Raw genomic sequence first — 15580 nt, 5'->3', positions numbered from 1 at the left:
TTGAGTGGCCCAGCCAAATCTACACTTAAACTCCATAGAAAATCCATAGAGAGATCTGAAAATGGCAGTTTATAGACACTTCCCATCCAATTCAATGGAGCTTGAGAGGATCTGTCAGGAAGAATGTGATAAACTGCCTAAATTCAGGTGTGCAGAGCTTGAAATGACTCACCCAAGAAGATCTGAAACTGTAATTTTGAATTTTCCCATAGGATTAATAAAGTTTATCAAATATATTCTAATCACTGCCAAAGGGACTTCTACAAAGTATCAAATTAAGTGTGTGAATACTTATAAGAATGAGAAATTTCAGTTTTTGATTTTTAAAAAATTTGTAAATCTTTCTGAAAACATGTTTTTACTTTGTTGTTATGGGTTATTGAGTATAGATTGATGGGCAAAAGCAGCAAATGTATCATATTATTATCCATCCATCCATCCATTATCCAACCCGCTATATCCTAACTACAGGGTCACAGGGGTCTGCTGGAGCCAATCCCTGCCCAACATAGGGCGCAAGGCAGACAAGAAACCCGGGCAGGGCACCAGCCCACCGCAGATCATATTATTATGTTTTATGAAAATTAATTTAAAAGGGAACCAAATTACAGCACTTTTCTGTAAACATTTTGATTTGTTTTGTTTCTGACAGAGCAACGAGTCTGGCCAGTGGATCAAAGACTGTTCTACATGTACAGTGAAGCTGCAAGTCACTTATAATGGAAGAAATTCCAGTTCGGGTGGCAGTGCGAGTTAGGCCATTGCTTCCAAAGGAGATCCTCCGCCATCAGCATGTATGTGTGAGAGTTGTACCCAACACCCAACAGGTTATCATTGGCAAAGATCGGGCATTTACATTTGACTTTGTGTTTGGACAAAAGTCAGCTCAAGATCAAGTGTATGCTACCTGTATAAAGCCCTTGGTGTCATCATTTATCGAGGGGTACAATGTCACAATATTTGCGTATGGACAAACTGGCTCTGGAAAGACCTACACATTAGGTGGTGGACATGTTGGTAAGTGAAATAAATATACATTATTTAAATTGCTTTATTAATAAAATTTCAATAATTAAAGTTCTCATATTGCATTGCAGTACAATAACTTTAGGGAATATATTTGTGTGATGTCATTGTTTCTTAGCATTGCCATGACATAGATGACTTCACAGACATCCTACACAGCTATTATTACCAAACATAAGTTTAGAACATTAATGAACTCTCTCTACATTGGAGTCAAGTCCATAATTGTCTATGGGAAGAGCTCTCAAAACAGACTTGGAAGTGAGGCAGGTAGATGAAGGGCAGTTGCCTTAACATTATCATCTTTCTTCAGAGGCTTCTACTGTGTCTTCAGAAATATTTTTAGTGTTTAAACATTTGATTTAGTTCTGCTGGAATAACCAAATCTCACATTTTTGTCATCTAGTGGTCATAATGGACATTCCTAGTAGAGACTACATATAGTAACCTGGGACTCATGGTTGCATGAAGGAATATATGTTTGGTTTTCATAACTTTAAACATAGCTTAATTAGTGGTAGGATCCACATTCTCTAATCATACAATTATTTTTTTCATATTAGTAAAATTCTGTTTTGACAACAAGGTCTTCAGATTATCTCTAAGAATTACAGTACATGTAATGACTTAATATATCTGGGGAGCTCAAAGATATAATAAATTAACTTCAACAGTATAACACTTTCAGTTCTTTAACTATAATAAACATACCAACATTTTTTTTCTGAATCCATAAATTCATATACAGGGTTGTGCAAAACCCCCTTGAAATGGAATCGAGTGGCGTTCATGTACCTGCCTCACTTCCATTCCATTTTGAGATCACTTCAATAGTAAGTTATGAACTTGGCTCCAGTGTACTGTAGAGTTCTTTAATGTTCCTGACAGAAATCAGTACCCTTCTATTCCAGGGCACACGTATACACACCACACCAAGCTAATCTGAATATTTTTGCAAGATCTTGGTGGAAAAAATACAAATAAATGTGAGGAGAACATGCAAACTCCACACAAAGTCTGTCTAGGCAATGAATCAAACCAGTATCTTAAATCTGTGGTGCCACATTGCTATGCCGCCATTATGCCAGTGTGTTACTCCCATTTATCATGTAACTAGGGGGCTCTGCCCCCTGCTCGCTTTGCTCGCCAACTCCTGGTGTTGGGAATGAGAAAGAGCGTGATGTATGAATGAGATATAGAATAGTGTGAAGGTGTAGATGATGCAGTAATGCAATGACTTGGGTAGTTATGTTTTCCACATTAATATTTTTTGGACATAATATAGTGCGTTGTGTTAAAAGGGGCACTTGGTGAAATGAGATTGCTGTTCCAAATCTGTCTGTAACTAAGTCGGCGCAGATAAAGGCTTGAGGAATTGTAATAATATCTGGGTGAAGTCTATCTGTATTGGTGAGTGTACCATCTCCCAGTTGTAATAACCAATTGTTATGATCTGGATGTGGACATCGCATGTTATGTACTAACTGTATCTTTTGAAAGCAATGCCAATTGTCTGCGTATTTTAAGGTGCACTGAACAATAGCTGAGCGCATGGTATGTGGAACAATAGCTACGTACTGTCTAAAATCTCCTCGTAATAAAAGTACCTTTCCTTCAAAGGGAAGATCATTATTCATAAACGTTTGTAGAAGTTTATGAATGGTGTGGAGTAAGTGAGTGGATGCCATTGTATATTCATCAATAACTAACAGTTTTGCAAGACGGATGTCATGTGCAGTGCCACTGTTAATGTTCATAGTGGATATCGATTTGTAGGAGCTAATGCAGTTCATAAAGATTTCACTTTCAGGTACATCGTTAGTTAGAAGCTTCTGTAGATATTCAGGATATGAATGTAAAGGAGGCAGTCTAATTTGACTGTTTTGATAACAACGTGTAAATTCATTACATGTATTGCCAGTTGTTTCTTCAGGGAAGTTAAGTGAATGACAATGATTGCAAATGACATTCATTAATGTCAATGAATTTTCCTGAATAGTGGACTCATTATTGAACGCGTTGTCAGCTAACTGGCGCAATCGTTTAGCAGGTGTCTGTCGTTGATGTTCCCTCGCTGCCGTTTCTGTATGTCTGAGACGGGAGGTGTTTCGTTTTGAAGCCGTGCCTGTTTCAATGCAGTATTGTGAGACGCGCGCTACATGCGTCCACGTTCAGTGTGTCTGTCCATTTGGGTTCATTTCTGTAACTGTGTTAGTTGAGCTTTGCGTTTTTGGAGCCGAGACATTTTTTCTTCTAGAGTTTCAGAAGCGCGTTGGAGCCGACGTGTATTGTTTTTTTTCATGCTGGTTCATGTGTTTGGTCTCGTTACTCGAGCCGTATCGGTTTGTACCCGTGATCGTGAATTCATGAATTGTTTGTTCTTCAGCGTTAGAAATATGGATAAGTAATAAGGAGGATTGCACTCACTGTTAATATGGAGCCTTTTCTGCGGTTGAACGGTTAATAGTGTCTTATTGTAATGAGATCCACCTATGCTGCATAGTGTGAATTGTGTTTGGTGCCGTTATCCGAGCCGTATCGATTTGTACCCGTGATCGTGAATTTATGACTTGTTTGTTCTTGAGCGTGATAAATATGGATAAGTAATAAGGAGGATCGCACTCACTGTTAATATGGAGCCTTTATTGTAATGAGATCCACCTATGCTGCATAGTGTGAACGTGTTGAGATGACGTATGTTTAATACGGACGGTTCATTTAGAAATGGGGCTTTGTGTGTAGATTTGTGCATATTTGCGTTGTTGATTTGTTTCAGGGTGTACTGTTCCAATGCGATGTAATATTTGTCCACATATGCGAAAGCAGTATGGGCCATTGCCTTTTGGTGGCCTGATATTTACTCCGGTAGATGCAAAAGCAAATGAACTAGATACATAGATAGATAGATAGATACTTTATTAATCCCGATGGGAAATTCACAAACTATGCGACTCTTTAATTCCACCAGGGGGGGTAAACGTTAATATTTAACATTATACATAGTTATTGTCTGTTTTTTTCACCTGTATTATTATCATTCTTTAATTTAATATTATTTATTGTATCAGTATGCTGCTGCTGAAGAATGTGAATTTCCCATCGGGATTAATAAAGTATCTATCTATCTATCTAACTATTGTAGGATCTAATGCAGTTCATAAAGTTTTTAGTTTCAGGTACATCGTTAGTTAGAAGCTTCTGTAGATATTCAGGATATGAATGTAAAGGAGGCAGTCTAATCTGACCCTTTTGACAACAACGTGTAAATTCATTACTTGTATTGCCAGTTGTTTCTTCAGGGAAGTTAAGTGAATGAAAATGATTGCAAATGACATTCATTAATCCCAATGAATTTTCCTCAATAGTGGACTCATTATCGAACGCGTTGTCAGCTAAGTGGCGCAATCGTTTAGCAGGTGTCTGCGGACGGTTCCTTTAGAAATGGGGCTTTGGGTGTCACTTCTTATTGATGTTAGTGTGTTTGGGGTCTGAATCGTCGTTGTTGTGAACGTTTCGTGTGCCATGTCCGTAGTCTGTCCCTTTTCGTCTGTAATGGGCTTGGTGTGGCGGTCACGGCTTCTTTTTTTTGGTGTGGTAGGAGGTTGTTGAATCCTCCTGTTTGTGTGCGTCCCGTTTCGTGTGCAATGGGATTCGTGAGGCGCTATGTGCTTTGCCGGCTTCTGGGGGGGGTGTGGTGGGATTGTTGTCGCGAGCGTCTTCTTTCTTTTTGTGTGCCAGGGGCTTGTTGAATCCTCCTCTTTGTGTGTGTCCCGTCCGTTGCTTGGGGGGGGGAGGGGGGGTTGCGGGTTCTTTTTTTTGTGTGCCAGGGGCTTGTTGAATCGTCCTCTTTGTGTGTGTCCCGTCCGTTGCTTGTGGGGGGGGGGGGGTGCTTGGAGGTGGGTGTGGGATTCGTGGGGCGCAAGCGGCTTCTTTTTTTGTGTGCTAGTTTCATGTGCAATGGCTTTTGTGCCGCGCTGTGTGCATCACCTGCGTTTGACTCCTTTTTTCTGTGCTGACTCCTTTTTTCTGTGGTCGCGACCGCCTCTCGCGGCGCCTCATTTCTTGGGGCGCCTGCGCAGTACGTCTTTTTGCGGCTACGGCCCATGGCCGGATGTCCCTGCGTCCATCCGGTTTAGCATTCTCGGTTAGTAATATGGATGTGCTATATCAATCAAAATACATTGAGATATACAGTAGCAGAGCTATATCACTAATAATGTACAGATTCAGCTTTTGTTTGTTGAAATCATAATCATAAAATTTTTTGTATTATATTCCTTGTTGAAGGAGCTCAATGTAGGACAGTACGCAGTATGAATTAATAGGGTTTAATAGGATAATACTGCAGTTGGCTGGCGCCCAGCCTGGGGTTTGTTTCCTGCCTTGCGCCCTGTGTTGGCTGGGATTGGCTTCCGCAGACCCTTGTGACCCTGTAGTTAGGATATAGCAGGTTGGATAATGGATGGATGGATAGGATAATAGGATTAATAGTCTTAATAGGATTGGAACAGATATTAGTGACCACTTGAACTTCATATATAAATCACATTCACTGTACATTATAGGATTGTTTATTTTAACTAGTCTTGTGTGTTTTTAATGGTGTGCATTCTGGATTGTGCTGCTTCCTGCCACACCAGCTCAGTTAGGGACTGGTTAACTTCTGATCTGCCAGCAGTTTATTTTGAGTTTTCACAATCCTAAAATACCGCAGGGGGTTCTCTAATTGTGTTGGTTTTAATCTTTTTTCTTTTTTACATTTTTAGAAGCTTTATGCTGAATCTACACAAAATGACTCTATACTGGACAAGGGCCAGCAAAAAGAATGTTAACTTTACTGTTACCATTAGGTGATACGACATTCAAACTTCCTCAGCAGTGTCCCAGATTGCAGATTTGCATTTTTGTGCCATGTTTCCTTGTTTGTTAAATACTGAACATGTTGTGGTGTCCCATTTTACTATTCTTGCCAGCTTAGTATATCATTAATTGAGAGACAAATAGCTCAGTGTTAGTCCCAATGGGGAAATGTAGCTTTTTTTCTGAAGCTCATTAAGATAAATTTAAAAAGTACTGTAATTACTAACAACCACCCCCTTCAAATACACACCAGAAAAACTTCTGACTTGGCCAAAGTGAGGCATTATACAAGTGTGATGCTGTTGGTTTAAAGGAGCCCCCGTAGTGTTTCTTGAAGCACCTTTGCTGAATAATTAATTGGCAGAAAGTTGTCAATGTTAGTGTGTCATGAGAAGAAGATGTGCAGCATTTTTCAGAACTTAGTTTTGTTTTCATTCTCTCCTCTTTTACTGCCTCCAGGGGGTCCAGAATGCATCCCATAAATGAAAATTCCTTTTTAATGAACTTGTTGATTTGGTGTTCCTCTCTTGAAGTGGTGCTACCGACCCAAGACACCAGAGCATAGAAAATTGTACTGGTCATCACAGAATTGTGAAACATGTAAAAGATGTCAGGCGGCACAGTGACACAGTGGGTAGCACTGCTGCCTCGCAGTTAGGAGACTGAGGTTCGCTTCCTGGGTCCTCCCTGCGTGGAGTATGCATGTTCTCCCCGTGTCTGCGTGGGTTTCCTCTGGGTACTCCAGTTTCCTCCCACACTCCAAAGACATGCAGGTTAGGTAGACTGGCGATTCTAAATTGTGCTTGGTGTGTGTGTGTGTGTGCGCGCACTGTGGTGGGCTGGCGCCCTGCCCGGGGTTTGTTTCTTGCCTTGCGCCCTGTGTTGGCTGGAATTGGCTCCCGTGACCCTGTAGTTAGGATATAGCGGGTTGGATAATGGATGGATAGATAAAAGATGTCACTTCCCATATTAAACAAGTACAGTCTCCTGCAAAATGCAAATGTGCTTACACTATTGATTAGCAAAAGAAATTGACATGTACCATTATTTAATCGATCATCATGTTGATCCAGGCAGAGACTGAAGCAATTTTATACTTCTGGGCAGTAGGTGCTGTTCAGATGGTGCAAAGAGAGTGAGCAAGAGCAGAAGGGACAGAGCGAATCCATATTAATATATAGCCAGTGATATTCTAAGCCAGCTTCTATCGTGCTTTCCTACTATGCTTATTAAAAGTATTCACCCTCCTGGAAGTTTCACATTTTATTGTTTATAAGGGTTACTTCTGAACACTTTGGAATCATTTCTGTTTTTTGTCTGGTGTTTCCTGACTCACCGGTACAAGAAAACCCCCAAATGTGATATATAGTTATGCAGGATTTAGAGCTTTCTGGGATTACACTTATTTTGGGACCTCTAGACACAAAATAAAACTAATTTTTAGTCAATTTCTGGACAATATTTTGTGCAGGAAGTTACATGCTATGATAAAGATTAAACCAATAATTGTAGTTATGCATGAAACACCCTAATGGAATATAATGCATCAAAGTTATTCCTTTTCACAAACCTTTGAAAAAATGGGGATCGGTAATATAGGCATGTGGAATGTTGTTTTATGCTGTCTCAAGTTTAATTCTTTACTGGTGGTTCTAGCCCTTTAAGATCCACTCTCAGAAAGTTAAAAATGACAAATATCAGACATAAACATGGTGGGGCAGTGATTATGAATGTTATTTTTTTCTTTGATCCTTCACTAGGGATCTAGCATTGTATGGACCTCTATCAGAAAAATGCAAACTTTCTGTTACAATCAAGAATATTTAGACTTTAAACATTTAAATTGAAGTATCAATTTTAATATTGCAATGATTTGATGCAACTATTCTAATTTTTAATGTACTTCTACCTCATCAACTAAATCATTACATTTCTTATGAACACCCAGTTTAGGATGGCTTACGCTAATTCAACATACTTTACAAAATGGATGAATGTTAAAGATTGCAAGCGGTTAGTAAAGGTATTGGACTATTAGTATTCACATGTATGTCACTATAAATGTATCATTTTCATAATTGTAAATGTACAGAATACACTTTATAAAGTTCTTTGCATGTAGGAATTACCTAAGTCATATATTAGCATAATTAATATTAGAAATTCAGCTGATCTAATTGTGTATTTTTCATCATTATCTATGCATTTGCTGAATTTAAAATTTTGTAATTTAAAAATCAGTAGAAAAACAGAATACATAATAATAATAATTGTAGTAATAATATTAATGTTGGGGTGTTGACACACTTCTTCACATTACAGCCTCCTTCATATACTTTTCCTGTCAGTTTCTTCTTCCACATCCAACACATGGGCATGTATTGTTGATTGGAAACTTCACATGGGACTGGAAGGTGTGTGTGAACATGGCCTCCACCAGTGGAGTGTCTTGGATAGGCCTCTGTTCCCCAGAACAGCATATTAGAACAATAGGCTCAGAAAATATGGATAATAATAACAATCTGTATGCTGACAAAGAATCCTTGAAAATTCAAAATAAAATAAAATATGAGCACATACTACTTTTTTTTCTTATTTCATTTACTCGGAAAGGGAACTTCAATTAAGCACACCACTGCTTCTGCCATTATGAGATTTGTTCTTTTGGTAAACAAACATTTGATTTCTTTGTATAAAATATTTGAGACTGTGATGAATAATATAGCATTTTCTGAAAAAGGCACTTTAGGCTAAAAAGCTTTTTAATTATAGGATTGGGAAAACTATAAACAGACTGCTGTGCTCACACAATAAAACCTGAAAATATAGAAAGGATCCTGCCTTTTGGAAACACCACTAAATTAGCAGCACTCTGAAAAACAAATTTGTTAGGTCATCTGCCGTAGGTTATAATTGCTTTTTATGATGAATGCATAATCCATGAGTGCTGAATGTGGATTTTAAAGATGGATCATGGTGATATTGATTACTGTTGAAGGATTACTGTAAATATTTTCCCTTATTTGTCAGTTCTGCAATCATAATCAAGTATCTGACTGTGTTGCATACTCTGCTGGAGAGCTGCAGACATTTACATATTGTGAACATTAAATTTTTACCCACTAAAGGCTAAAGTGACTCCTGAGAACACTTTTGCAGTGTAAAAGTTCAATGTTAATTACATTTTAACTAGGAAAATGATTGCTTTGCATAAGTTAAATCTATTGACAGAATAACAAAATGGTGCATCATTATTTGGGGCATCAAGTTTAAAATGAGACAAGTGATTAAATACTTTATAACCTGTCATTATGCTTTGCAATGTAGTGTTGACATTAAAAGGGCTCTTCTTGACTTTTTCCAGTTTCCACTGCTGATGAGGAAAAGGGCATCATACCTCGTGCAATCAATGAAATCTTCCAAAGCATCTCTGAACACCAAAATACAGAGTTTACAGTTAAGGTATCCTACATAGAGGTCTACAAGGAAGAGCTCAGGGACTTACTTGGACATGAAACATCTTCAAAAGACATACACATCAGAGAGGATGAGAAAGGAAACACAGGTAAAAATATATTGTACATTTTTTAAAAGAATATATGTGTTGTAAAAGAATTTAAAATTTAGATTATGGAACACTGTATTTACACTTTTGGCAAGGTGAAGTCATGGTAAGTGCTGTTTTACTACAGTTTCTACGCCCTGAATTGAAATCATGGCCCAGGCACTTTCTTTGTGGAGTTTACATGGTTTACCTGTAATTGTATTTTTTCAGGGTCCTCTGTTTTCACCTCCCATCCCAAAGACGTCGAAGTTATGTTAACTCACTAACTTGCACTCACCTGCAACAAGTGAGTGTGTATGTTTGCACTTACATGGTGATGGACCGGTGCCTGATTTTTGCCCATTGCTGCTGGGATAGATTGTTCCCCTCCCAAGAACCTGAACTGGATTGGCTAGTTAAAAATCAATGGTCAGACGGATGACAGTTCAGGTGCTTCATCCAAATGAAAGTAAAGTAACAGTATCATTTTATCTTAGCAGTGAAAATGTAACGGAAGACAGAAAGGGCAGACTTGTACTATTATTTGACACTTATCTACATCATTGTGCCATCCTTCAGCCTTAAAAGCATGACAAGAGTCTCATGAACAAATGAAGTGACCATTGATTTAAGCACTATGCCACAGTTTAGCATCTTAGAAGTAGTGAAAATAATTAAATATATAAATAACACGATCACAACTTTCCAGATATGTCCACATGCTTTCACAGCTATTTTTGATTTTAAATAAAAATCCTTTAGATAAACTAGTGCAGTGTTTGATAAGACATTTATAACAATTCTTTTAAACAATCAAAAAAGAAACTAATTAAACCAATGCCCAGATTTTAAATAGTATGAGCCATTATTATTTTGGAATTGCTTGGATCTTAGCAGGCACAACTCCTATCACTTAGCCATCTGTGGATTTCCATGGTAATCTCAATGACTATTTATGCCAGATTTGCAGGTTTGAACTGCTTTTGTAGGATGAGTCCTTATTAAACTTTCCAAAAGCAGAAATTGAGATATGAATTGGGTACAAAATCTTGATAACATCAGTAAGTTTTTGTAAGCCTTGTATACTTCTGATAAGTCTTACTAGCCATGTTATCTGTTGGTAATGGAATACATTTAAATATATTTGATGCCTCTTGCCCTACAGGTACCGTCAGTGCCTTTCTTTGGTATTCTTGTGTGTTCAAACTTCTCCTCACCAACAATCCCTCTCTCGAATGTGTTCCTGTAAAGCTTGTTTTTCAGACTCAAGGCGCCTTGCTCACCTCCTGTCCACTTTTCTATAGTGACCAATCAGGTTGCTCAGAGGAATCAGAGACACAAACACAGACCATAGTGTTTTATTCCATAGTAGATTAATTGTATTACAATTTAACAGGAAGGGATCTCTCTTATAGTAACCCTTCTTACCCAACACTACAATAAGGAATCCAAATGAATCCAAATAATAATATTGTTAAATACTAGAGATACAGAAATAGGACAGCATAACTTTATAGGTTTATAAGGTCATCATTGTCACATGTCCAGATTACATTGAAATTCTTACTTGGACGTGCTAATCAACATGCAATACATCCACATTCTCAGCTGCCATGATTAGTAAGTATACTGTAACTACTTGCCTTGAAACATCGGTCTTCTTTACTGACAAAATCTCTGAATTTGTGAGATATTTTGTCATAACATTTGTCATGACCCAGTATATAAATGTCAGCGAACAGTAAAAAGTATTTTTTTGTTGAGGTCAATGAACACTATGTTTACAGAAAAAGGGAGAAATGTTTGAATGTAGAGTAAGGTCTATAGAAAATCAAGGGTAAAATATTATCATAACAAATTAGGATAGGATATCTACTGTAATGAAACAAAAAAGAGAAAAACCCTGTAAACTCTCTGGCCTACATTAATTGGACTGTGTGTTGCCATCAACAAATATAATAAGTTGGAGGTTTCTATGTGACCCCCTACCAGTCCCCATCTTTAAAAGTGTAACATAGTCCCATACCATCTTATAACATGCCATGCCTAATAGACAGAAGTTGTTCTCATCGATTGTTCTGATACCAAAAATTTTATTTATTCCTTGCAGCAGACTGATGACTGATTATGAAGAATATGCTTACAATGTTTTTTATACAGGTTGGTCTTTGCGATTTGCAGGTTGGCAATTCACAGATTTGCCCATTCGCAGGTTTGTCATCAATAACGAAATGGGAATTATTTTGCAGGTTTTGCAACCTATTATGGAAAAACACAGATGACGCTGTAGCCCCGCTACTTAAATGAACTGCATTTTCCCAGAGTACTGCATCATTGGGCAATCTTGGTGGTTGCCGCAAAGGTTGTTGGGTGAAAGATGAAGGCGCTAGTTTTAAAAGTGAACCATAACAAGATGGCAGGATCACAATAGATGGTGTCTTTTTGATGCAATGCTGAACTGCATAATTGGATTACATATGGATTACAATTACACCCATCAAATTACAGTTTTCTCTGGATTTATGTTCCTGTCCTGTACCCGCTTGTTTGTGTGATTTCATGTGGTTTAGAAAATGTCTATTTTCACACATATCAGCATCAAAACTTTACATAACTGTTCACAGGAGATTTAATTTTATAAATATTCCACCATCATTGGACTATGTTGAGAGTGTTTATCATTTTGTACTTGGTGTTTTGTTGGTTTTCTTTTGTATCTGTAATTTAAAATATTTTTTCTCATTTACTACCAGAAATATACATACAAATTTATTATAATTTAAATTTTGTAAAAAGTTAACAGTTTTGCAAAGAACTGCTGAAATATGCATTGTGTCTGGGGGACACCATACATGTTTTCTTGGTAGCCAGAATCATACCCTTGACTTGAATGATCACTGCGTCAACAATCTCACATTTCTGGCAACTTTTTGCATATTTTTAGTGCAATAAACTTAGAATATACAGCCCTACATTTAAGCCCAAAACATATTGGTGGATTTTTGTATTCACGGGGGTCCTGCACGCCTAACCCTAACAAATCATAAGGGATTATTGTGTAAGTACTGATAATGCCATTCCTTGCAAATAAATAATTTAAGTTCCTTTATAAATAACATATTTTCACATAGAGGCTGACATCCTAAACACCCAGTTTCTCTACACCCTGTAGTGGTGCCAATCAAGAAAATTATATTTGAAAGGCATTAGCTTAGTGCAGGAGTTCTCATCCTGTGGTCTACCTTCATTGAACATGTTACCCATACAAGCTCCAGGTTGTTATTAACATGGAACCGCAAATCATTTGCTTTTATCATGTTTCCACATGTTCAACGGTTGTTTACACATGCATTATTTTATTTATAGGCTTAGAATCCTCTCGTAATCTGCGTGTCTGTCAAATCACTTCATTAGAATATTTCAAAATGCCTCTTGAATGCTTTGCATCAAACAAAAATTTTCAAATGCCATGGGTACAAACAATTTTAAATGACAAGCAATCGCGAGACTTCACTTAGAGTCCACTGTGGTTACTCAAGTCGTCGTCCTTGCTCTTTGCTTGTTTAAACAAGTGGGGTTTTTTTACTCTGGTTTAAAGCACTGATTGTGAAAATTTCTCCAAAGAAACTGGAAGTGCAAACATTATTCTGTTTTACCGTTTTTTTCATCAAAGTCCATCTAAGTCTATGGGAAGGTTCTTCACAGTGTTTCTTCAGTCCGGTCAGTAGGTACAGTAATCATTTATTGACTCATTGAGTGTTTGTTAATTAGAAGATAGCTATGGGGTGAATGAAGCCATATCTCACAGAGTGTAATCTGCAATCAGAACTTTGCCATGGCATCACTACCTGTAGTGTAAAGGATTCACTTCCTCCAGACAGCATCATGAAGCTCACTAATACACTGTAAGCATTTGTTAATTATGAATTTTATTAATTAAATTTAATGCTGCTAAACCAAATTGTAGAGAGTAATTTTATTTATCTATTAAATATGTATTTAGAATTCTTTTGTAAGTCTGTTAAACCTGCTTACGAGGAGGTCTATGTTAGTACGCAACTTCAATGTCTCTCCCTAGTGATAAGGCGGTAAGAAATCACGTAGAAGAAATAACAGTTTTGTTTAATGTAGGCTTTCACTGCAGGTTCGAATCCCCGTCACTGCCAAAAGAGATCCTACTCTGCTGGGCCCTTGAGCAACACCCTTAACCTGTAATTGCTCCAGGGGCGCTGTACAATGGCTGACCCTGCGCTCTGACCCCAAGGGGTATGCGAAAACTAACAAATTTCTAATACGAGAAATCGTATAAGACGAAATAAAGAACAAAAAAAAAAAAAAAATCATAAGTCCAATTTTCTTGACGCTCAGTCTTGGAAGGGAAGCCCAGGAATTGGAGGTCAACTTTGGCAGGGGAGAATTCATTTTGAGAAACAGGCAATGGTGATCCATCTGGGTTGAGCTTTGAAGGACCGGGCTCTGTCAGAGCTTTTTTATACAGTTTCTATAGGTCCAAAGTCCCCAAAGAGAAGCTTATCACAACCAAACATGGACACAATCTTTTTTTAAGTAGCATATAACTGACATAAAACATCAAACGATGAATATGCATCAACCATGTGTGAATAAAGAGCACCCAGTTGCTGCTACAAAATGTATCCATATTACTAACCGAGAATGCTAAATCGGATGATGGACGCAGGCACATCCGGCAATGGGCCGTAGCTGCAAAAAGACGTACTGCGCAGGCGCAAAAAGAGTCCGCGAGAGTTGGCTGAGGAGCCGAGAAAGGCGGACAAAAGAGGGCGAGAGAGGCGGATGAGGGGCCGCGAGAGGCGGACAAGACCACAGAAAAAAGGAGTGAGCACAGGAAAAATGGAGAAATGAGGTGCAACGAGCACCGAAAAAAGGAAAAAGCACATAAAAAAGTAGTCAAACGCAGGCAAAGCACGAAACACATTGCACACGAAACTAGACCCAAAAAAAAAAAAAAAAAAAAAAAAAGAGGCTCGCGCACAACAGCAAGGCACCCCCCCCCCCCTACAGGCATCGGATGGGACACACACCAAGAGGGGGATTCAACAAGCCCATGGAACACAAAAAAAAGAACACAAAACCACCCCACAGACCCTACAAGCAAGGGATGGGACACACACAAAGAGGGGTATTCAACAAGACACAGGAACACAAAAAGAAAGAAGACGCTCGCGCGAAAACAATCCTCAACCAACCCAAAACCACACACACACACATCCATAAGAAGTGACACCCAAAGCCACATATTCTAAAGTGAACATCAACACCTTCACACTAGACAGCATAGATGTCAGCATTGGTGGATCTCCTTACAATAAAGCACTATTAACCGTTCAACTGCAGAAAAGGAAACATATTAACAGTGACTGCGATCCTCCTTATTACTTATCCATATTTCGCATGCTGAGAAAGAAACAAGTCATGAATACACGGTCACGGGTACAAAACGAAAAGGAAAGGATAACAGGAACAAACACACGAACACGAAAGAAACAACAAAATAGACGGCTATGCAGCATAGGTGGATCTCATTACAATAAGGCACTATTAACCGTTCAACCGCAGAAAAGGCTCCATATTAACAGTGAGTGCAATACTCCTTATTACTTATCCATATTTCTAAAAGAAAAAATGTCTCGACTCCAAAAACGCAAAGCTCAACTAAAGCTTCTAACTAACGATGTACCTAAAAGTAAAAACTTTATGAACTGCATTAGATCCTACAATAGTTCATTTGCTTTTGCATATACCGGAGTAAATATCAGGCCACCAAAAGGCAATGGCCCATACTGCTTTCGCATATGTGCACAAATACTGCATCGCATTGGAACAGTGCACCCTGAAACAAATCAACAACGCAAATATGCACAAATCTACATCCTAGATCCACATTACGCAAACTATCAATCAAAGTGCTGCATCGCAACAGGCACAGATTCAAAACGAAACACCTCCCGTCTCAGACATACGTTAATGGCAGCGAAGGCTACAACGGGCTTCTCACACAGCACAGGCAAATCGATTACAGCTCCAAAACAACACGTCCCAAATACTACACATGCAACAACGCGCCTCTCAAACGGCACAAGCAAAACATACACCAGGAAAATTCATTCG

At 38.3% G+C, this 15580-nt stretch overlaps 1 protein-coding gene across 1 annotated transcript in view; it reads left to right on the top strand.

The window, feature by feature from the left end:
* Positions 1 to 664: 664 nt before the first annotated feature.
* Positions 665 to 15580, top strand: part of LOC114652866 (kinesin-like protein KIF27) — a 118618-nt gene continuing 103702 nt past the window's right edge. The window contains exons 1-2 of the mRNA XM_051928613.1: positions 665 to 1017; positions 9251 to 9451. Coding sequence (XP_051784573.1) covers positions 720 to 1017; positions 9251 to 9451 — 499 coding nt within the window. The 5' untranslated portion in view covers positions 665 to 719. The remainder of the gene's footprint in view (positions 1018 to 9250; positions 9452 to 15580) is intronic.

This window comes from Erpetoichthys calabaricus, chromosome 5, assembly GCF_900747795.2.
Source record: "Erpetoichthys calabaricus chromosome 5, fErpCal1.3, whole genome shotgun sequence".
Taxonomy (NCBI): Eukaryota; Metazoa; Chordata; class Cladistia; order Polypteriformes; family Polypteridae; genus Erpetoichthys; species Erpetoichthys calabaricus.
Note: the sequence above shows the minus strand (reverse complement) of the source record. Positions and strands in the feature narration are given on the sequence as shown.